This window comes from Typha angustifolia, chromosome 7 (assembly GCF_048772165.1).
Source record: "Typha angustifolia cultivar Huaian chromosome 7, ASM4877216v1, whole genome shotgun sequence".
Classification (NCBI taxonomy): domain Eukaryota; kingdom Viridiplantae; phylum Streptophyta; class Magnoliopsida; order Poales; family Typhaceae; genus Typha; species Typha angustifolia.
In genome coordinates this window covers 5238034-5260601 of record NC_133245.1, presented here as the reverse complement: position 1 = coordinate 5260601, position 22568 = coordinate 5238034, and the positions used below count along the sequence as shown (strand labels likewise).

At 36.7% G+C, this 22568-nt stretch overlaps 1 protein-coding gene across 1 annotated transcript; it reads right to left on the bottom strand.

Annotated features, from left to right (window-relative positions):
• Positions 1 to 3986: 3986 nt before the first annotated feature.
• Positions 3987 to 4499, bottom strand: LOC140762170 (protein VACUOLELESS GAMETOPHYTES-like). The gene has a single exon (XM_073099796.1). The coding sequence runs from the start codon at positions 4497 to 4499 to the stop codon at positions 3987 to 3989; it is 513 nt and encodes a 170-aa protein (XP_072955897.1).
• Between the last annotated feature and the right edge of the window lie 18069 nt (positions 4500 to 22568).

Sequence of the window (22568 nt, the reverse complement as noted above, 5' to 3'; positions counted from 1 at the left end):
TGTCTTTCCGATTGCTACAGTATTTGATCCGTATCTATGAATGCACTTAGCGGATATAGTAAGTAGGTCCACTGTCCACTCATTATCTATATCTAAAGGAAAAAAAAAAAATTAATACAGATATATTTGATCTGTAATGGGTCCTTAATTAGTATTACCCATTTGTCACACCTGTGACTACACGGGTATATTCTCTTTAATTCCATTGACGATCTATGTAGATATCTGCTTGTACATAAATTAAGGTTGGAGCAGCAACCGATTAATTTCTAGATCTGTTTCTTTTTCAAGTATCAATGTAGCAACAACCACGACATGGTTATGCAACTTGAGCATGGTTCTTCCTAAGAGATTATTTGTGAAGAAAATGTGAGAGCTTTTTTCCTGGTTGTGTGTGAGAGAGTAAATAAATATATTAACAAAGGTTATGAGATGTTTAAAATAAAAGATTGATTTTGAAATCAAGTAAGAGTCAAGTCGTTAAACGATTATTACCTGCATTCAAACGATATCGAGGATTTTTCACAGATTACATTATTCCATGAAATCTTTTAACATAATTTATAAAGAATTTTTGAAGAACTAAGAAGTAGAAAAGGGGTTTTAATCTAACCATAAACAAGCAATTTATTATCTCTTTATACATCTGCATAAAATCTAAAAGAACTATATCTCAAAGGTCATTAAATATTAGAATAATTAATCTTGAGGGTCACTGAGATTTGAAAATTTAAAATAATGTATCGCAAAGTTTAGTGAGTAAAATTGTTACAAATTGAATTGTAGATAGAATGACACTAACACACCAATAATAGGCCGATATGAATCTTCTCAAATCTTACGAGAATTATGCACGAGATTTTGTTTCATGATCTTTCAATGATCATCTTTTGAAGATTGATTCCATTTTTATTTATTTACTTGGCCCTCAGATGCAATTGCCATATTAGAGTTAGTCCTTATGTGGTTAATATGTTTCTATGTGCGTCAGGAGCCTGTAATAATTGTAAAAATCTTGAGTTTGAACGTTTTTAATTACATGCAGTAAAGTTAGGTAATGAATGACGTGTATAATGTTACTATTACTTCAACTGCTTTCACCAGGTGATGTATTCTGATATTATTATATTAATAACAGTCTTTACCAATGACATTTTAAGTATTATCGGATTTGAGGATGCAACAATATTCACTTAGATATGTTTCACTACAACATGTCGGTAAGTAATAGTTAGCAAGAGATGACTTAGTTCTTTTCATGATTCAGGGTGTGGAATGGTACGTGATATACTCTTCCAAGTACACTTGGGAATGAGAAGAATGTTATCATTAAGCATGGAACACAGTCTAGGGAGAGCCGGCGGATGGCAACACAAGGAATGCATTCATCCAAATTCTGTCTACATCCTGCTGGAGATACTCCTTCAGCTTGTCGATTGTTTGATGCCATTGTTAGTTTGTGCATACCTGTCATAGTTAGCTACTTCATTGAATTACCTTTTGAGGATGTGATTGACTATAAAAAGATAGCAATATTTGTCGAGACAAGCAGTGCAGTACAACCCGGATTTTTAACAACAATGCTTCAAAAAATAAGCACAGAGAAGATCCTACAGTATCAGCGAGAACTTAAATCGGTATGTAAATATGTAAAATGCTTCTCTTATATCAAATTTATGATTTAATATATGCATCTTTATTACCTTGTGAATTGTAACTTTATTTTATTGGCAATTAAGTAAACAAAATTCTATTTTATTTGTATTGATAGATTTTTATAAAGAGTATGATACCATAGAATCCTTTAAAAGTCACCTGCAAGATATACCTTTATCTAGCGTTCTAGCATTCAAACACAAAATCCCGAGAGGAGCAGTTTAGAAAGGCATTCTAACACCATCGGAAGCATTCGAACTTGTTTTTCGGAGAACAGTGGCATTCAACAGGCATTTGAACGGCGCTAGAAGCATTTGAATGCGTTTCCTTGAGAGAAGTGGGCTTTGACGAGCGTTCGAATGGCCCGGATGCATTTGAACTCATTTTCCCAAGATAGAAGAAAACAATAGGCGTTTGAACGCGTCTTGCGGGCGTTCGAAAGACCTTGGCTGTTTGGACTACTTTTGCTATGTGCATTCGAACGGCTATGAACACACTTACGAAGTTGATTAATTTCTGTTCTTTTGTTCCGAATAGAGGTGTCTCTGTTTACAGCCCGGTCCATCAATCGTCTACTAGCATGCGAAATATTAGGCCAGGGCCGAGCATAACAGGTAAGTTATAAAAAATATTATATTACAATAAGTTGAGCATAACGGGCATCCCATGCGAATATTTTAGTTAGCTTTTATATGAATATGCTTATATAGTGGTATCCAATAAACTAAATATCTAATGTGGAACTAAAAATCATAGAACTAGTACGATGGGTTGGGCTATAGGTGTGCGTAAAGGGTAGGGTTTGCAAGTAGGGCTAGACGGGCAAAGGCCTAACCTGTGACACCCATTACTAATTCATGCTCAAGTCAGTCAGAGCTTAGCCCAAATTTATTTAATTTTATTTTTTATTAGATCAAAAAAAATTTATAATTTTTTAGAATCAAATTGTTGCCGCCAACAATTATCAATGGACCAAAAGTACAAAGCGCTAAGGGTATGACTAAAAGTACAAAGCACTAAGGATAAATTAGTTCTTTTTCTCTCTTATTCATTAATATACAATTATCAATATTTCAACAACTTCTTTTTAAAATATATTTTTCATTATTACTAATATCTCTTTGATTGGCTAAAATTAAAGAAAACCCTAATAACAATAGGATAGAAGATCAACTAGATGAAAATTCTAATAGCTAATTATAACAATTAAATAAGATCTTTAACATCTACAAAAAAAAATATTATTCTATTTGAATTTGATTGCTCTTTGCGATCCTTCGTTACTTTTTAATTAATTGACGTAGTAGACCCCATACAGTTGAGCGATCAAATTTGTTAAAATATTTTAATATCTCTCTTGATCCCACAATTAGAGAGAGAGAGGACATGAGAAGATTCACTTCCTTTATTTATCACTCTCAACCTCTTAAGCAATAAACAATAATAAAATATACTTAAATATTAGTGGGACCCAAGGTTTCCTTGAGAAATTCTAGAAATTAAGGAAAGATTCACTACACTTTTTTTATAAAATGAATTCTAGATTTGAAATGAAAAGAGCTACCTAAGAGATGTTATAATTACTGCACTGGCTCTAGCTCTACTAGGGTTTAGCATAGAAATCATTTTCTCCCTCCTAGAGGGAGTTTCTCTCTCCTCGTCGGCGGCAAGGCTTTCCTCTCTCTGCGCCGGCCCTAGTCTATGACTGGGGCAGGCTATTTCCCTCTCTCCTAGCAGCTTCTCCCTCGCCACCGTTGGCGAGGCTTTCCTCTCCCCTCCCCTAGCCACGGTTTAGGGGAGGGGAGCACTTTTCCTCCTCCTTTTCCCTCTTTCTTCTTCTCTCCCCCTAAGAGTCCAATGTTCCTCCTCCCAACTCCACCGTGCACTAACTATCGCCATCTCTCCCCTCCCCTTGAAGATGATGTCCGTCTTCCACCATCCGCCATCCACCATCCACCATTTGCCTAGTAACTCCACTATAGCTGACACCACCATCCATTTTGCCACTGTCCTCTCCTCGCCTTTTCGCGACTCGACGGGGGCCATGGATCGATTTCTTTTGGTATACAAACTTCATTAGATATATACATATGCAAGTAGATTTACAAAGCACAATGACTTAACCATAGTATAGTTTTATTCTGACTTTCCTGCTTAACCCGTAATTAAGTTCAGGTTTCTTTTTTCTTTTCTTTTCTCTTTTGTTTCAGTAAAAAAAGAAAAGAAAAAAGAAAATATATTCTTACAGTAGAATCACGGTGCTTGCAGCTTTCTTCTTACACCAATATAGTTGATTCCACGATTGATTACTATACTTACCACCACCATTACTAAGTAGTACTAAGTTTTCTAAACGGGGATCCATGGACACACTTAGGGTGGAAGTTAACCCCACAAGGACCGCAGCGGTATCGCCAGACACAGCCCTGCTCCCCGCAGCCGTTGCATTTGAACTGGCTGGCAGGAGTCATCGTAACCCTGTGACAGGAGTGCAGCTTGGTTTTCGCCGTCTGCGGAATTAGTGCGCAGAAAGGGTGCAAGTCGAAGCCGCAGGGTACGCAGCGATAGGAGTATCCTTTCACAGGTTCTCGGCAGATGTCACAGACACGGGAATCGGTTGTAGGTGGAGATAGTGTGACGGTGTGCCAGGGATGGGCGAAGTAAGAGTCGATGGTGTCGGGGCAAAACGCGCAGTGCTGGTGGAGGTCGAAGTCGCAGTCATCGCACCGGTACCGGATGCCTATACCGTGTTGTTTGCACATGTCGCAGGTGTAGAACGTTTCTCTTAGGATCTTCACCAGCTCGTGATTTGGATGGGTGCAATGGGATATCAAACGAGCCATCTCCTTCTTTCTCTTGCTATGAGATTGGCTCTCACTAGCTGTGTATCAATTACCTCTAGCTACAAGACGACTCTATTTATAGTTGCAAGGAGACTCTCTAGCTTTATGCTTTGCGTGCAGAATCTATATAAAAAAAGGCTTTTTTACATTATTGCCACTGAAAATACCCTAAACCCTCATCATAATTGCCATTTCTAAAAGAACTATTCCAATATTTTATAACTTTTTTTAAACTTTTTATAATTGCCATCATGTTTAACATAATATTTCTATTATTATTAATATTAAGATATATATGTACATGACTAAAATATCCTCTCTTTTTTAAGTTTAGAATATAAAATATTTCAGTAATTTATTTTTTTGCATAAAAAATAGATATTTGTTGTTCTATGGTATTAGGTATAATATTGGATAGTTTTTAAAATATTTTTAATACTTTGAGTTGTGTTTTTTAATCATGACTAGTTAGATTTATCTTAATAGAACGATATTGATTAGAAAAATATAATAATTTAGGTGACAATTATGATATTTTGACGATGGTAATTATGATATTTCGAAAGTTGGCAACAATAATTATATTAAAATGCCAAGGAAAAAAATATGGTGTCCTTTATGATAGAAAAAGCAGGAAAAAGTTGTAATAAAAATAAAAATAAATAAAATGAAAATAACATCCACATAATTTGGCCAAAATTGAGAGTGTCTTCCTAAACTTTAGTTTGTGTTACTTAAACTTGTTTATAGTTATATATATATATATATATATATATATGACAAATATTAATTGTAATATAGAAAATAAAATTGTTGATTTTTGTTTTGCGATAACCAGTTAAAACTAGTATTTTTTTGTCAAATCCTTTCGTCAATCATAATATTGCAAAACGAAACAACATAAAGGGAAATCTGGTCAAGAGTTTAAGAAGTTTAATAAAAAATTATCTACATTGTTAATTTTGGATGAAAAAAAAAACCTAACTTGCTCACATAAATTAAAACTATCAGAAATTAAGTAACATAAACAAAAGTTGAAAGAGATATATTAAATTTTGGTTTAATTATTAAGGGGATAAAATATATTTTCTTTTAAAATAAATCTAACTAAGAAAGATATCAAGATTTATGCAACTGGTTTTTTTATAGAATAAAGCAATGTATTACATCAAACGAGGGGCAAAAAAAGCCTAAAAAATAATGATATTAGGGGCATCCCTATATAGTAAACAGTATAATGCAGCCACAGTTTAGATTCTCAAAAATAGTTAGAGAAAGAGACAGAATGAAAACATGATAGGATATGAATTAAATTTAAAGAAAAATATGCTTTAGCCTCCAATAGGCCAAAGCACGGTGGTCCAAAATGTTAATAAGGATTAAAGAATCAATTTCTATTGTGATTCTGACTAGATTAACCTCCTTTGCTTTCGTCCAGGCTAGTCTAAGAGCTTTGACCTCTATACAGAGTCAAGGACGAGTAGTTTACCATTAGAATTTCTAACTAGGTAATCCCACTAGCTTTCCCATCTAGTTTATTGAAGGATTCATTCGACCTTATCTGGTTAGAATCCCCAGTCGGGGCATGCCAATTCACCCTAGCCCTAATCTTTTTCTTTTTTGATGGCAAATTCTGTAGACAAATTCATTGTATATTAAGTAATTATTCTAATGGAGTTGTAATTGGTCCATTCTTTAGAACATATTTTCAAAATTGCTAGACCGGTAAGATTGTGAGCTATCGAGTTGTTTATCCTACTTGAGTAGAGCACCTTGATGGATAAGAATCGTTTGATTATCCTTTGGCATTCTTGCATAACGAGGGCATTCTATATCATTAGCATTTGAGTTTGTTGCTCTCACGATCTTACTACTATCGTTGTAGATAGTATCGTTCCTTTGATCATCGAATTTGGCCACTTCTTGTAAACCCAACAGTAGGGCGTGTGTTTCACCCATGAGCGCATTGCTGCAGCTGGCAAGGAAGATGCATTTGTAGCGTGTTTGGTCTGCTCTTTCATTAGTAATGAAGATTCCTACTCAACCATAGCTGCCTCCTCTCTAGGACGCATCCACCTAGCATGCAAAACTCTTTTGTGCCTCCTCTCCCGTTGCTGGGTTCAGAACAGGTTACATGTCCTAGTCCTGTAGCAACAAAATGCTTGGAGCATAGGAGGGCTACAATTTCAATGTGGAACTATTGATTTGGGAAAATATGTCTTGATCTAGCCAGAGTCCCAAGGCTCTCGCAAACCATGTAGCTCTTGAGAAGTGGCAGTAGATGAGTAGGTGCTCGATCGTTTCCACATTGGTTTGGCAAAGAGAACATATTGTGTCGACGTGCAGCATTCTTTTGTTACCCTAGTCCTAGTCTTCATTGGCGGTTTTGAAGGTCCACTAAGCACCTGGAATGATTCATGGCCATGGCAAGCATTTTGAAGAACAATCGTTCAGAGAGATAATTTTCTAATTGAATATTATGTTGTTTCAGTCCTTTGAAGATTTGTTGTTCAATACTAGACATATGTCCAGGATGCATACAACTATTTAATTTTAAAATTATGAAAATGAGATATTTGTGCAAGTAAATCCATTGAAAAAGTCCAAACCCTGGCCAAAATACCTTTATTCTCAAGTATCACCGAATACAATGAAAACCTAAAGAGAAAGAATTAGAACAAAATCACACCTTTATACGCTCGTCCTCTACGGAAGTAGTCTTCGAGCAAATCGCAACTTGGGAACCTTACTGCTATGGACTTGTGGAATGATCTTAACCAGTCTCCGGACCACTCTCGCAAACTTTTGGAGAAGTATACACTTTGTCCTCTTATAAATACTTCTTGGAACAATCACATTTAGCACCCTGTCTTTCAGCTATTTAGTATACACACATTGATATTTATAATTGAGCCCTATGTTTTACTAAATATTTATATAAATTATCTGCCTATTAGATATATTAATTATACTTAACTAAACTCCTAAGTTAAGTTAACCGTTCTATAAAGATTACTAACTATATACCTCCACCTGACTAAAATAACTTATCGTGATACCGGAAATCAATTATTTATTTTATTCTAGTATGATAAACCTAATTGCTTGCTAAGTGAATAGTGCTATAATTGTAATAAATGATTTTGATGTTGTCATGCTTCAGTCCTAGTTCCTTAGCCAAGCCCTCGGCAGCTTTCACTATACTTAAACTCCAGTTGTGGATAAAGCGAGTCTTAGACTAAAGCATAGCTGTCAAACTGATAGATCCAATTGCCAAAGTAAATATATAACTCTTCTTGTCCAGTCGCATGCATAATTTAACCTACCCTGCACCATCTTGTCACTCAAGCAAGATGTCAAAATCCATCGTAGAATATCTACTAAATTTCGATCGCTTAGTCCTTTTTCTGGGTCTTCCATGTTCCTATTAGCAACACTAGCAAATTAAATCTTTCTAAAATCTTCACCATATACTTCTTTGGAATCCATATTATTTTGTTTTCTACTGTACTTCTCGGAGATTGTAGTAGTTCAAACTCTATCTTTCCATTGATGCATCATGAAGAAAGGAGTAGTTCTTGTAGCCCTCATCATAAAGAAAGGAAAGCGTGTTGCAAGGAAAAGATATAATATGCATGGTGTATTGTGGGGATCGATTATTGTCTTTCAAATAGCAAGACTCATATATTTGAAAGAAGTGCGTATCTTATTGTTTTGGAATATTTCATCTTCGAACATAAAGAAGCATATATAATAGAATATAGTGTACTAGATTGATACTTCACCCGACTATATACCAGAGAATAGGACAAGGAATTTAACACGTTACGAGATTAGAATGGTGGAGAATAAAAAAATCCACTAAATGGGACGCTGAATCAAGTAATAATGCTTACTCTTTATACGAAAATGGATGCTGTGAAATAAGTGATTACATAATTCTAAGTATTTTTTTTCTTTTTGCGTGTTTTAAAATGTAATTGTCTGAATTTTTTGCCTAAAAGTATTATATTTACCCAGACTATGTATGTACGTCACTTATCGACGCAATCCTATATATCTAGAATGGGCCCTCTATTTAAATCTCTTTACGATAGGTGTGCTGGGGAATTATAAAAAAGTTGTAGGAGTACAGCGTCCACAAGATTATGGCATATTAGACCTTGTAATTGGGGACACTGGCTTTTGTTGTCTAGTTTACTTAGTCTATGAACTGTTACTAATGAATAGAGAATATTCTGCGACAGTATTGATTAAGCATATCAACCGCCCAAAGAGAGAGTTTGTGACGGGATAGAGTGTGCAGCAGCACTTCAGAATCGCACTCTAGCCAGAGTGCAGATATATCTTCATGTCTACGGTATTGAGTAGTGTGAGACGGAGACTGAGAGCAATGGTTTCAATGCGCAGGGCACTTAAAGTTTCTTCTTTGGGTTTCATTATCCGAGAAAGCTCCATCAATGTTCAATTTGATCCACCCACGGGAGGAGGCTACCATTTAACCCAAAGTTCCCTTAGAGAGGGCCTGAGTCGAGCTTGTAATAGTACTCAGAAGCAAGCCCAGTGAGATAGGCTTAGAATGCAGATCCACTTATCACTAGTAAAGAAAGTTATGAGAAGATGAATTAATTTAAGGATAGAATCCGCAAGAGAAGGGTTCCCATTGACGTACTAAGTTCGTTCGTCGGAGTTACTCACTATATTATCTCGAAAGAAAATGTTCATATTCATAAAAGTAGGCATAAGAGAATGTCAAGAAAGAAGAGCGAGGTAAGACCTCGTGCGGAATGAAGGGATCCGTACTATGCCATCTGTGTATTGCCGTTTCTATGTGATTTTCATTCAACTTATAGAGAAATATTTAAAACTTGGATAAATAAATAAATATATTATATTATATTATATGTTCACATGAATTATTAGAAATTTTCGGTTATTTATTATTTGTATCACTGTATATTTATTTATGTGAGCTAATTTTACTGTATAGAATTAAGAAATTTTAATTGTCTGACTTTCAAAAATAATTTTAATTAATATCAGCCTTTCGGTGATCAAATATATTAAGTCCAAATAAACATAAACTCATCGAACTATCAAGCCAAGCACGAGTCTTATCGAGTTGAACAGGAGTTGAGCGGAGCCATGTTTTACTTAGCTTATTTGAGTTTGAGCTGAAAGATTTTATAATCGAATTGAGCCGAATTAAACTGAGTCCATCTTGCTCAAGCTAGGCTAATTTACACGCCTACATAGAATGCATTCAAACACTTTTAATTAGATTAAAATATTCTCCATATATTTTTGTTCTTAAAATAGTTAAAACCATTATCTTAACATCGAGCATCCAAAAAGTCTTTAGACTTTATGGTTGGAACTACTTTTGAATTGTTATAACCACAATGTAACTTGTCTCTCTTTGAGTTTCTTCGTAAACTCTATAAAATTTTGTGCGTCTGCTCGTACACAATTTTTTGATATTTTTAGATATTTATCATACTTTGAAACATATATCACACGCCAATTATATAAGACCTCATAGTAAAGTATTTAGAATACGAGACTCCACGACTTCTATTCGGCTACTAGCTCAGCACCGTGGAGGAAGGGGAACACAGACCAGTAGACCACCTTCTTATTAAACATGAAACTTAGTATTTGCGAGAGGAATTGAACTCATAATCTTTATGATAAATCCGTAAAATTCAACTACTGAACTGCACTGTAGTAGTAACTTTCTCGGTTATCTCCTCTACTCCACAATTCCTTTTATACGTAAATCGATTAAATTCAACTACTGAACTGCAGTAGTAACTCTCTCCGTTATCTCCTCTACTCCACATTTCCTTCTATCCTAGCCTCTGTCACGTACTTTAAAGGTGGTGATACGACGACAGCGTAAATATTGTATCTCTCGCACACATAATATTTGAGAGAGTGAGAGTTTATTAGATTATAGCATTACTATTAAAATCTAAAAAAAATTATAGATTATAAGTGCGGCTCTATATGCACCATCTCATCTTCTATGTCCCTTAAATAAGCATAGCTACCACTAACAAATTCTTAGTGTACCAACCCAGGGACTCTCTATTTGTCACTCTAAAAAGCTAGCTTTTTTAGGTTTTTATATAAGCACTCTCAATGTCCTGCTTTACCTAATCAAATTAGGAGCAATTTATCTGAAAAACTAGCTTTAATTTTATATCTTTATATAGGCACTCTAAGACCCCTGTTTCACCTAGTCAAATTAAGATACACTACTAATCTCATTTAGAAGACTTTTTAACTATGCTATATCAAAGGACCTTGAGACAAAGTCACTAAATTAGTCAGAAATTATATCTTAATTTGGATGGAAATATTATTCTGAGCAAAACTCGATATATCGAGCCCAAAAAGTTTTGGCCAAATTTCATATTTTAAGCCTGAAAAATGATAATTTTACTATTTTAAAAAAATATATATTTTCTTAATAACTTTTTAAAGAGATATCAAATTTGGATGACTTTTTCATATTTTGGATCTTTAGAATTAACTTTATCTTTTCTATATTTCTCTCATTTTTGCTCTTTTTGACAAAATAATGATTTTGCCTTGTTAGGGTATTTTATATGGCTGAAAGATTGTAATCGAGTATCATTGGAGAATGAATAAAATTATTAATTTTTTGCTTTTTATTTTTCTTGGTATCCTTTTAAATTTAATGCCCTAATTTTTAGTAAGAGCGAGAAAAGTTTCTCACTTTTGCTAGCTGCCCTTCAATATTCACACGCTCCCTCCATCATCTCCGCAACTCCTAATCACCTCTTTTTCTTGCCCCACTCCTCCCCTCCTCCATCCTCTAGAACCAGCGATGCCCATTAAGTCACCCTTTCTACCTATATTTTTCATATCCTTCCCCCTCCTTTATCATGGTAAGCTCTCTCTATGTGTGTACCCGAGAGTTCCAGTCATGCAAGGGTTGACCTAGAACTGTGCAAAAAACTAAGTATCGTACCCTACTAGAGATTATCATTGGATTATAATGAAATTGTTGAGCCACGTAAATACCATCTATTTTCTACGTGCTTTTTTTTTCTTTCTTTTTTGGGTGATAATTTCTCTACTTTTATATGAGATTTTAGTCTTCTCAAATTTTCAAATCCATTAGTAATATCTATTTGGTTTTTGGGAGCGTTTTCGTGGTAAAGAAATGACGCTAAGGAGGAGAATACTTTCGTCTATAATGTGGTCACGCGTTAAATATATATTTGATTAAAAACTCTAATAATAAACTAATAGAATGATCTATTAGAAGATTCTGAGAAGGGGTCAAACTTGCAGAGGAAAAAAAGATGTGGGTTTAAACTATGATCTACCCATTATGTAGGATGCTTAATGGATAATCTAATTTACTCCATCTACAGCTCCTGATGGATGACATAATCCAAGTACATATTCCAACTCGCTCACACGCCAAAGAAAATAGTGAAGAATAAATTGCTTATTTCTGGTGACCAGTAATTATAATTATTTTAGTGTCGGTAGATTTGCCCATGTTGGAAATTTTATATATTTGACATAAATTTTTATTAACTTTGAACTAAATTTTAAATAAGAATGATAAAATTAATTTAGCTCGAAGAGTACCTTATTGTTATATATTCACATCCATAAAGAGAAGTGAATGAAAATTGACTTTAAAGTAAATACCACGATAATAGAAATTAAAAATAAGTGAGTTTAGTACTATATTAAATATTTGAGAAATATTGGTATGGTATATAAGTGTCAAATTTTTTACGGATTTTGGGCTATGAAAGGAGTACCTATTTTGTGAATAAATTATACTATGCAATTTAACTCACACGTGTGTGCCGCCCGGCTCGCTTTGCACGTGGGTCAAGTTTAAAATGGTATATCCCTTTGCAATAAAACTGTTAATCGATTCAGACCCGAAATGGTGCATCACTTTGTCAAACTTGTTTAATCCTATAAATAGGCACAACGCATTTGCTCTTTTCAACTATATATCATCCTCTCTGTGTGTGAACACACACACGTAATATAACATTTTGTTTCTTATATTGTGTGGCTCCTTAGCTCGCTTTCACATATTAATCTTAAAGAGGGGGAATTTCTTACTTCAATATCAGGCCACTATGGTTCTTTTGGGAACATAACTGTAATTCGATCACTTAGCTTTAGCACCAATTTAAACACTACTTATGGCCCCTACGACGAGCAACAGGGAACTACCTTCTCTATTCCTCTACAAGAGGGTTAGATCGTAGGCTTCTTTGGACGATCTGGTGCACTTCTTGATGCAATTGGGGTTTATCGTTATGGTTAGTCGTCATCCACTCATAGAAATACCTTTAGAGGAGATGATTTAACGGTTAAATATAATATTAGCAGGTAGAAACTTGGAAGATTACTTTTCGAAACTCGACAAGTTTTTTATGATTTTTCATTTTTATTACAGCCTTGTAACTACTTATTTTAAGTATATATCTTGGATGCTTTTCTTCATTATCTTTTAGGAAAATTCAATAGGCTGGTTCTTCTGTAATGATATCATTATGTATTCTTAATTATGCTCTTAAAACTATTTTAAAATTATTTTTAAGCTTGGATTTTTGTTCAGATACGGCTCCGCTCTATTCGAGCGAAGCCCGATCTATGAACGAGTTCATTTTCTTTAGACAAGCAAGTGGCCCTTCATCGCCGTAGGGATCGATGGAGAGCATCCATTTTAAGGGTGTTCGAGCTGTAAATTATTATTTGGAGAACAGACATAGAAAAAGAGAGCACAAAGCCTAAGTTGAGTTCGGTGGTGGTGATGGTGGGAGTTTCTTGGGTGAGAGGTTGGAGAACATGGTGGCGGAAGGAGTCAAAGGGAGGGATTGGGAAGGGAAAAGTGGGAGGAAGAAGAAAAAAGTTGTAGTAGTTTTGATAGATTGAAGGTTTCCTTCTTTCGAGTAGAGGAACGGAGGAGAGATGACAAGGATTGAGTAAGATTAGATTTGATTAGCTCCCTCTCCCCCACATACGTCTTCTCAAACATCGCAATTCATAGATTTTATTAATGATCGATAAAGTTAAACATAAGAATAGATAATTATGAGATCTCCTTATTCATTACAAATTTATAATACAGAAAAGAAAACACGACTGTTTCTCTTTTCTTTCTTTTACACAATTTTACTGAACACAAACTATGTTCAACCACACAGCATACACACGTATAGGATATCATGCATCTACTATGATGATATTACATTTATTATAGGAGCCATTCAAGTGGAGACCATCTTAATGAAGGAACAAAGTATGATGCTCAAGCTAATTATTTTGAGCCCACGTAAACTCCAACGGCATCAAGAAATCCACCAGATCGTCCGAAGAAGCCTCCAATCTTACCGTCTTCCAGAGGAATAGAGAAAGTAGTCCCCTCTTGCTCACCGTAGGGTCCATAAGTGCTTAGATTGGTACCAAAAGTAAGTGACCGAACTACATAATAGTCCTGAAACTTACCATAGTAGCCTGATATTGATATAAGGAATTCCCCTTCCTGGAGAGTTATCTGTGAAACAAACAAAAAGTATTACAAAGACGGTGCCTTGTTATTCAAATAACCATTTAGATCTTAGTGAAATCCGGATTGCATTGAGATCGAGTAAATCACCTTAGTGAGAACTCCACCGTTGCCACCGTACTGAGGAGTCCATTAAATCTTCCCGTCCTTCACGTACATAATCTGGATGGCATCAATGACATCTCCGTGGCGTACTTTGATATCCAGCTGCCTCGTGGCAGCCCCCATATCAAACGGATTCCCACCATCTCCTCCCTGCTTACCCACCTTCACGACTCACATGGATATATAATATTAACGTAAAACCGGCATCATCATGCCAGCCACGTCAACCTGATTGTGAATCATGCCACTGTTACTATAAACAGCCCCTATTGTGTTGAATATTGATACAAAATTAGTCCGGATTAGATGTATTCCAGATCAGCAATTGACGTGATGTAATTGGGTTAGTTATTTACTTTAGATGTAATTAGTAGTGGGTAGTTTCTCCTAAATTTAGTTAAGACATGAATAGTGAGAAGTTATGTTATTTTAGCTTAAGTGGTTTTGTAATTCAAAAAAGTATAGTATCTTTGAGTCATTGTATTAAGAAGTTGTTTTTGTTTCAGCAAAAACTCTGTGTGTTTGTCTATTTCCAGTAAAAATTCCAACATTTTGGTATCAGAGCAGCAAGATACTTGGGGCGTTTTCAATGGCAGGAAACGGCAGCATCATGATGAACGTGACGCAACCAGCAGTTCCGATGTTCAAAGGAGAGAATTATGAGTTTTGGAGCATCAAGATGTCAACCTTGTTCAAATCACATAGTCTGTGGGACTTGGTTGACAAAGGAGTTCCCAATCCAGATCCCAATCCACAAGAAACCACGAAGAGAGATGCAAGAGCGCTGTTCTTCATCCAACAAGCAGTGCATGATACAATCTTCTCAAAAATTGCTGCAGCAACCAGTGCACAGGAGGCATGGACAACCCTGAAAACAGTGTTTCAAGGAAGTTCACGAGTTATGACAATCAAATTGCAAGGCTTACGATGAGATTTCGAGACACTGCAAATGCAAACAAGAGAATCAGTGCAGATTTTTCTGTCTAGAGTCACAACCGTTGTCAACCAAATTTGAACATTTGGAGACACCATGGTAGAGAAGACAGTTGTGATGAAGGTGTTGAGGAGCCTAACACCCAAGTTTGATCATGTCGTCACAGCAATAGAAGAGTCTAAAGATCTAGATACCTACACCTTTGATGAATTCATAGGGTCACTGCAGACTCATGAAGCAAGGCTGTCAAAGTCAGAAGATGAAGGCGATGAGAAGGCATTCTACACGCAGGGTGAGACATCAAGAGGTAGAGGCAGAGGTAGAAGAGGCAAAGGCAGAGGCAATTTCGGAAGAGGAAGAGGGTAGAGGTAGAAGCAACACAACCTAAAACACCCCTACCTATGATGAATTCAAGAAGGACATTCAGTGCTACTACTGCAACAAATTTGGGCACTATCAATACGAGTGTTACAAGAAGCAAAGAGATGAAACTCAGGCCTATTATGCAGAAGAGGAGGATGCACAACCAACACTCTTCATGGCTAGCAGTACAAGTGACAAAGTTGATGCAAGCAGTATTTGGTTCCTGGACAGTGGGTGTTCAAACCACATGACAGGCTACAAACAGTTGTTCGAAGAACTAGATGAAACATACGAGTTGAAGGTCAGGCTTGGTGATGACAAGATGATTCAAGTTGAAGGGAAGGGCACAGTAGCAGTCCACACAAAAACTGGTATGAGATATTTGCACAATGTTTATTTTATCCCAGATTTGACACAGAATTTGTTGAGTATTGGGCAGTTAATGGATAGTGGTTATTCAATTGTGTTTGAAGGGAAATCTTGTGTAATGAAATCTAAAAATCAGGTCTTGGTAGAGGTGAACATGACAATCAATAAATTGTTTCCTTTGGAGGTTTCAAATATAAAGGAAAGAGCAATGACTGCAACAGTTTTGAATCAATATAAGTTATGGCATCTTAGATATGGTCATTTAAATATCAATGGTCTGAAACTGTTGAATAAAAAAGAAATGGTGTATGGCTTACCCGAAATCAAGCAAGTAGGTGTTTGTGAAGGGTGTATACTGGGTAAACAAGCCAAATTTTCATTTCCAAAAGGTCAAGCTATGAGAGCAACACAAGTGCTTGATTTGGTTCATGCAGATTTGTGTGGTCCAATGCAAACCAAATCACTGGGAGGTAGCAAATATTTTCTCCTTTTCACAGATAATTATAGTAGAATGAGTTGGGTGTATTTCTTGCAAAGCAAAGGAGAAGCATTCAGTAGTTTCAAAGTGTTTAAAAGTCTTGTAGAGAAGCAATCTGAAAAGAAGTTGAAGGTGTTAAGAACAGATCGAGGAGGTGAGTTTCTCTCAAAAGAATTTATTAATTTCTGTGAAATTGAAGGGATACATCATGAGTTAACCACTCCATATACACCCGAGCAAAACGGAGTTGCTGAAAGAAAGAATAGAACTGTGGTGGAGATGGGAAGAAGTATGTTAAAATGCAAGAAGTTACCAAACAAATTCTGGGCTGAAGCAGTGGCAACTGCTGCGTATATTTTGAATATCTCACCCACAAAAGCTGTTATGAATAAAACCCCATTTGAGGCATGGTTTGAGAGGAAACCTGGAGTAAGTCATTTAAGGGTATTTGGGAGTATAGCCTATGCACTAATCAATCCACAAAAGAGAACGAAGCTTGATAACAAATCTGAAAAATTCATTTTCATCGGGTATTGTACACAATCCAAAGGGTATCGGCTATACAATCCAGGAAATGGTAAAATTGTTGTGAGTAGAAATGTATTATTCGATGAAGAAGCAAGTTGGTAGTGGGAGAGTGTTGTACAACAAATTTAGGTTGAAGAAACAATAGAAGAAAATAAAGAGACAGTGGCACAAGATCAAAGACACAACCAACATATCAGCAACAGCTCTAGTTGTACGACTGATGATGCAATGCCCGAAATGCGACCACGGAAGTTTAAAACAGTTCAAGAATTGTATGAAACCACTCAAGTACTCCTTGTTGCAGATCCCACAACATATGAAGAAGCATCAGAAAAGCAAGAGTGGTGCAATACAATGCAAGAAGAAATACAATCGATTGAGAAAAACAGAACTTGGCATTTGGTGAAGCTTCCTGAAGGTAAAAATGTTATTGGTTTAAAATGGATTTTCAAAACTAAATTTGGTGCAGATGGAAGTGTTCAAAAGTTCAAAGCCAGACTTGTGGCAAAGGGTTATGCACAAGAATATGGCATAGATTATGAATAAACTTTTTCTCCTGTGGCCCGATTTGAGACAGTGAGGTTGTTGTTGGCGCTTTCAGCTCAATTAAAGAAACCAGTCTACCAATTTGATGTAAAATTAGCCTTTCTCAATGGAGAACTATTAGAAGAAGTGTATGTCGAGCAGCCTAAAGGATTTGAAATCAAGGGTAAAGAAGATTGGGTGTACAAACTAGCAAAGGCGTTGTATGGATTAAAACAGGCACCACGAGCGTGGTACAACAAAATTGACTCTTATTTTATAAATTCTGGGTTTGAAAGAAGTAAAAGTGAGCCTAATCTCTATATTAAGAAGAAAGGAAAAGATGGTCTATTGATTGTATGTTTGTATGTTGATGATATGATTTATATGGGCACTAATGAGGAACTGGTGGAACAATTCAGAAGCAGCAGTTTGAAATGTTAGATTTGGGTTTGTTACATTATTTCCTTGGTTTAGAAGTAGAGCAAGAGAAAGGTAGCATCTTTGTGTCACAAAGGAAGTATGCATGTGATTTGTTAAAGAAGTTTGGGGTTAAAGAAAATAAAATAGCATCAACACCTATGAATGTGAATGAAAAGTTAGAAAAGGATGATGGCTCAGGTTCAGCTAATGCAACTAGATACAGAAGCCTAATTGGGGGATTGATGTATTTGACTCACACAAGGCCCGATATTTCCTATGCAGTTGGAGTGGTCTCAAGGCACATGCAAAACCCTACAAAGCATCACTTTGGCACAACCAAAAGAATTTTGAATTACATTGCAAGTACATCAGACTATGGTGTGTGGTATGGGAGCTCGAAAAATTTCAATCTGATTGGCTACAATGACAGTGATTGGGCAGGATGTGCAGAGGATCGAAAGAGCACTTCAGGACACTTGTTTGCTCTTGGCACAAGTGTAGTTTCATGGAGTTCAAAGAAGCAAGCAACAGTGGCATTGTCAACCTCTGAGGCAGAATATTCAGCAGTCAGTTCAGCAGCAGCCCAAGCAGTTTGGTTGAGACGCATACTTGCTAGTTTTGAGTAGGAACAGCAACAGCCTATGGTGATATTCTGTGACAACCAATCAGCAATAGCAATGACGGAGAATCCAACATTTCATGGAAGAACCAAGCATATCGACATCCATGTGCATTTCATTCGTGACCTTGTGGCCAATGGTGATGTTGAGATAAGATACATCAATACAGACAAGCAGGCAACGGACATACTTACAAAGGCATTAGCACGAGGCAAATTTGAACTATTTAGATCGGCACTTGGAGTTGGGAATTTTGCATCAAGGGGGAGTGTTGAATATTGATACAAAATTAGTCTGGATTAGATGTATTCCAGATCAGCAATTGACGTGATGTAATTGGGTTAGTTATTTACTTTAGATATAATTAGTAGTGGGTAGTTTCTCCTAAATTTAGTTAAGACATGGGTAGTGAGAAGTTATGTTATTTTAGCTTAAGTGGTTCTGTAATTCAAAAAAGTATAGTATCTTTGAGTCATTGTATTAAGAAGTTGTTTTTGTTTCAGCAAAAACTCTGTGTGTTTGTCTATTTCTAGTAAAAATTCCAACATTGTGTTAGTAGAAATTCCAACATATTGTTACCATAAACATTCTCTGCTGTTATGGTAAATAATCATATCAAATATTCTTGATATCATGCCTTATATAACGTGAATAGAGGATATTCAGAAATTGATTTTTAACCTCTCTATTATTTCCATACATTGTAACATCATTATAAATACAGAAGCATAGCAAAGGTTATGATTGCCTTTGCTAATATTTATTTGAATTCTCATATGGTATCAGAGCATTAGACGAGTAACTCTCGCATATTTTTTCCATGGCCAACTCTACTGATTCTACTATCTCTTTCGTCTCGACTATCTCCAATACAACATTCTCTATCTCTAATATCTCTCACCACATATCAGTTAAGCTAGATCGGCAAGATTATCAATGTGGAAGGCACAATTTCTTCCTGTGCTCATAAGCCAAGACGTATATGGGCATGTCGACGGATCCACACCATGCCCAACCAAAAACCTACCAGATGACTCCGGCAACCAACTCAACCCAGTGTAGACCACATGGCGACGCATCGACATGGTTGTCATGAGTTAGATTTTCGCCACACTATCCAAGTCCGTTCTTCGACAAGTCATGCGTCTCCAATCTGCATAAGACATGTGGGTGTCGCTTGAGTGTATGTACTTGTCCACCTCTCAATCTAGCATACTCCATCTGTGATTTCAGCTGCAAACATTAATGAAAGGTACATTATCCATTGCTGACTACTTTGACAAAGCACGCAACCTTACGGACAATCTTTCTGCTGCTTCACATTCTATCTCAGACTAGGATATAGCTCTATATATTCTGGGTGGTCTTGGCCCCGAATATGGGCCATTCATAATGACAGTCACAGCTCACCCCAAGTGCATTGCACTTGACGATCTCTATATCTACAACTTTAGTATTCAAGACTTCTCTATATTCAGAATCTATCTACAGCAAAACGAAGGTTAATCTGAGAAAGATAAGAAAAGCTGATTTAGTCAAGTTAGTTAGTTAACTTTATCTTATTATTTAAATTTCAAATAAATCATTAATCCGTATGTGGATCCAGTCCGCTAAGAATTTTTACTCCTATAAATAGGAGTGGACATGTATCCATAATAGTCATTGAATGGAAATCATTGGAAGAAATCTTAGTTTAGCCGGTTATTATTTTCGTCATAATCTTTTATCTAGTCATTAGATCGCTTTATTTGTCTAGGAGTAGATCATAATCATAAAAACATCACAACCTTCTAAACCCTAGCCACCTCCTACCTCCAGTAGCTACCTTACAATATAGCCATCCACCACCACCACCCTTAGCCGTCCGCCACCCTTTAACGACCGCCATAACGTTGGATATTTACCGTTCTGCCCTCTCTAACCTAACTCCACTATTTTATTTTTAACTTTCCATCCTGACCTTCGATTTAAGTGAAACAAGAGATATTACAACCCTATCTCACGAGGCTACCTCCATCTAAATTTTTATAATTTTCTCTACAAGCCGAAGGATCTGATCCACTATGGTATCTAGACTCTGGTGCAACACATCATCTTACCCATGTTGCAAACAATTTGGACTCCACCCAATCCTATGGTGCAATCGACCATGTCTATGTCAGTAATGGTCAAGCTTTGGGTATATCTCATATTGGAAGCTCTTCGCTTTCTTCCTCAATTTCTCTTTGCAATGTCTAGCATGTTCCATCGATTAAAAAAAAACTTGATCTCTATTTCAAAGCTCACCAACAATTTAAACTGCATTGTTGAATTTACTTCTTCTGGCTTTGCTGTCAAGGACAAAATGATGAGACAAATACTTATGCAGGGCCTGAGTAACAATGGGTTATACTCCTTCCAAAAATCAACAAAACTTGCAAATAATGTTGTCGTTCAAGGTGATCGTGCAACAATTTCCACCTGGCACAACCGGCTTGGTCATGCTGCTCCTTCCATCGTTAGTTCAATTATTAGTAGATTTCACCTTCCTCTCTCTGATAGTCGGCAGATAAAAACACCATGCACAGCGTTTTAAATGGGGAAATCACATCGTCTTCCTCTTCCTCACTCTAGCAACCGAAGCAGTCGCCCTTTACAACTATTGTTTGGCGATGTATGGAGACCGAGTCGTAATCCCTCTCATGCTGGCTATCGCTATTATGTTTCATTTGTTGATGACTACTCACGTTATATATGGTTCTTTCCATTGAAGAATAAAAGTGATGTTCTTGCCACTTATATTAAATTTCATTACTACATTCAGAAGCATTTAAATCAAAAATTCTTCGTTTCAAAGTGATGGCGGCGGCGAATTTACCAATACACCGTTCAAACATTTTCTTCACTCAAATGGCATTGAACAACGATTCTCATGCCCTTATACACCACACCATAATGGCAATGTCGAACGACGTCATCGAGAAATTGTTGATCATTGTCTTTCTCTTCTTGCGCATGCTTCTGCACCTCTCAATTTTTTGGGTTCAAGCTTTTCTTCATGCCACGTACCTTACAAATATGCTTCCCTCTCTGGTTCTTCAGAGCAAGTCTCCATGGGAGAATCTTTTACAGCATCCACCAGACTACACAATGCTGCGCACCTTTGGTTGTGCCTGCTATCCTTGTCTCCGTCCTTATGCTACTCATAAGTTACAGTTTCGATAATCTTTATGCATTTTTTGGGGATTCAAACCACAATACAAGGGTTATGTTTGCATGGATTGGAAAACTGGATGCATGTTCCTCCCGCGCCACATCGTCTTTGACGAGTCTCACTTTCCTTTCTCCACAATTCCCACCATCTCAGCAACTACGTCACAACCAGACTCACCACCTATTTTGTTACTACCTATACCTGCATCACTATCTATTTCACCATCAACCTCATGCAATCACACAATACCCAATTCCATTAATGCTTTACCTCCATCACTTGAACCTTCTTCCACTCAAACTGAGCCAACCACTATTATCACTTCTTCACACCAAGAGTCTAGCCCACCAGCACTACAACAAACTTCCCTATCATCCCCTCCACCTGAACGACAACTAGCTCCTCTCGCCACTCACCACATGGTCACTCGCTCCATGACAAATAATCTCAAACCTAAGTGTTTGCTTGCCTCGAAATACCTAGTAGATCAACTACCAGAACTGGCTCCAACTTGCTACTCTCAAGCAGCTGAAGATGCAGCATGGCGATCGGCGATGGTTGACAAATTGAACGCCATGCTACTAAACAAAACTTGGTCTTTGGTCCCTCTCCCTACTGGCCGAAAGGCTATCAGCTGCAAATGGGTATATTGTATCAAACGAAAGACGCATAGCACGATTAGTCGCCAAAGGATTCCATTAGCAAGCAGGAAGAGACTTCCATGAGACCTTCAGTTCTATTATTAAACCTACAATCATTCGACTTGTGCTCTCTCTTGCTATCTCTCGAAACAGGCAAATTCAGCAACTCAATGTACAAAATGCCTTCTTACATGGCTATTTAAAGGAAGAAATTTACATGCTCCAACCTCAAGGTTTTCAGCATCCTCGCTTCCCCAACGATATCTGTCGACTCCATCACGCACTCTACGGTCTAAAACATGCCAGTAGAGCC

Coding starts and splice junctions, on each gene's coding strand:
- LOC140762170 (XM_073099796.1), bottom strand. CDS start 4,499: ATGGCTCGTTTGATATCCCATTGCACCCATCCAAATCACGAGCTGGTG.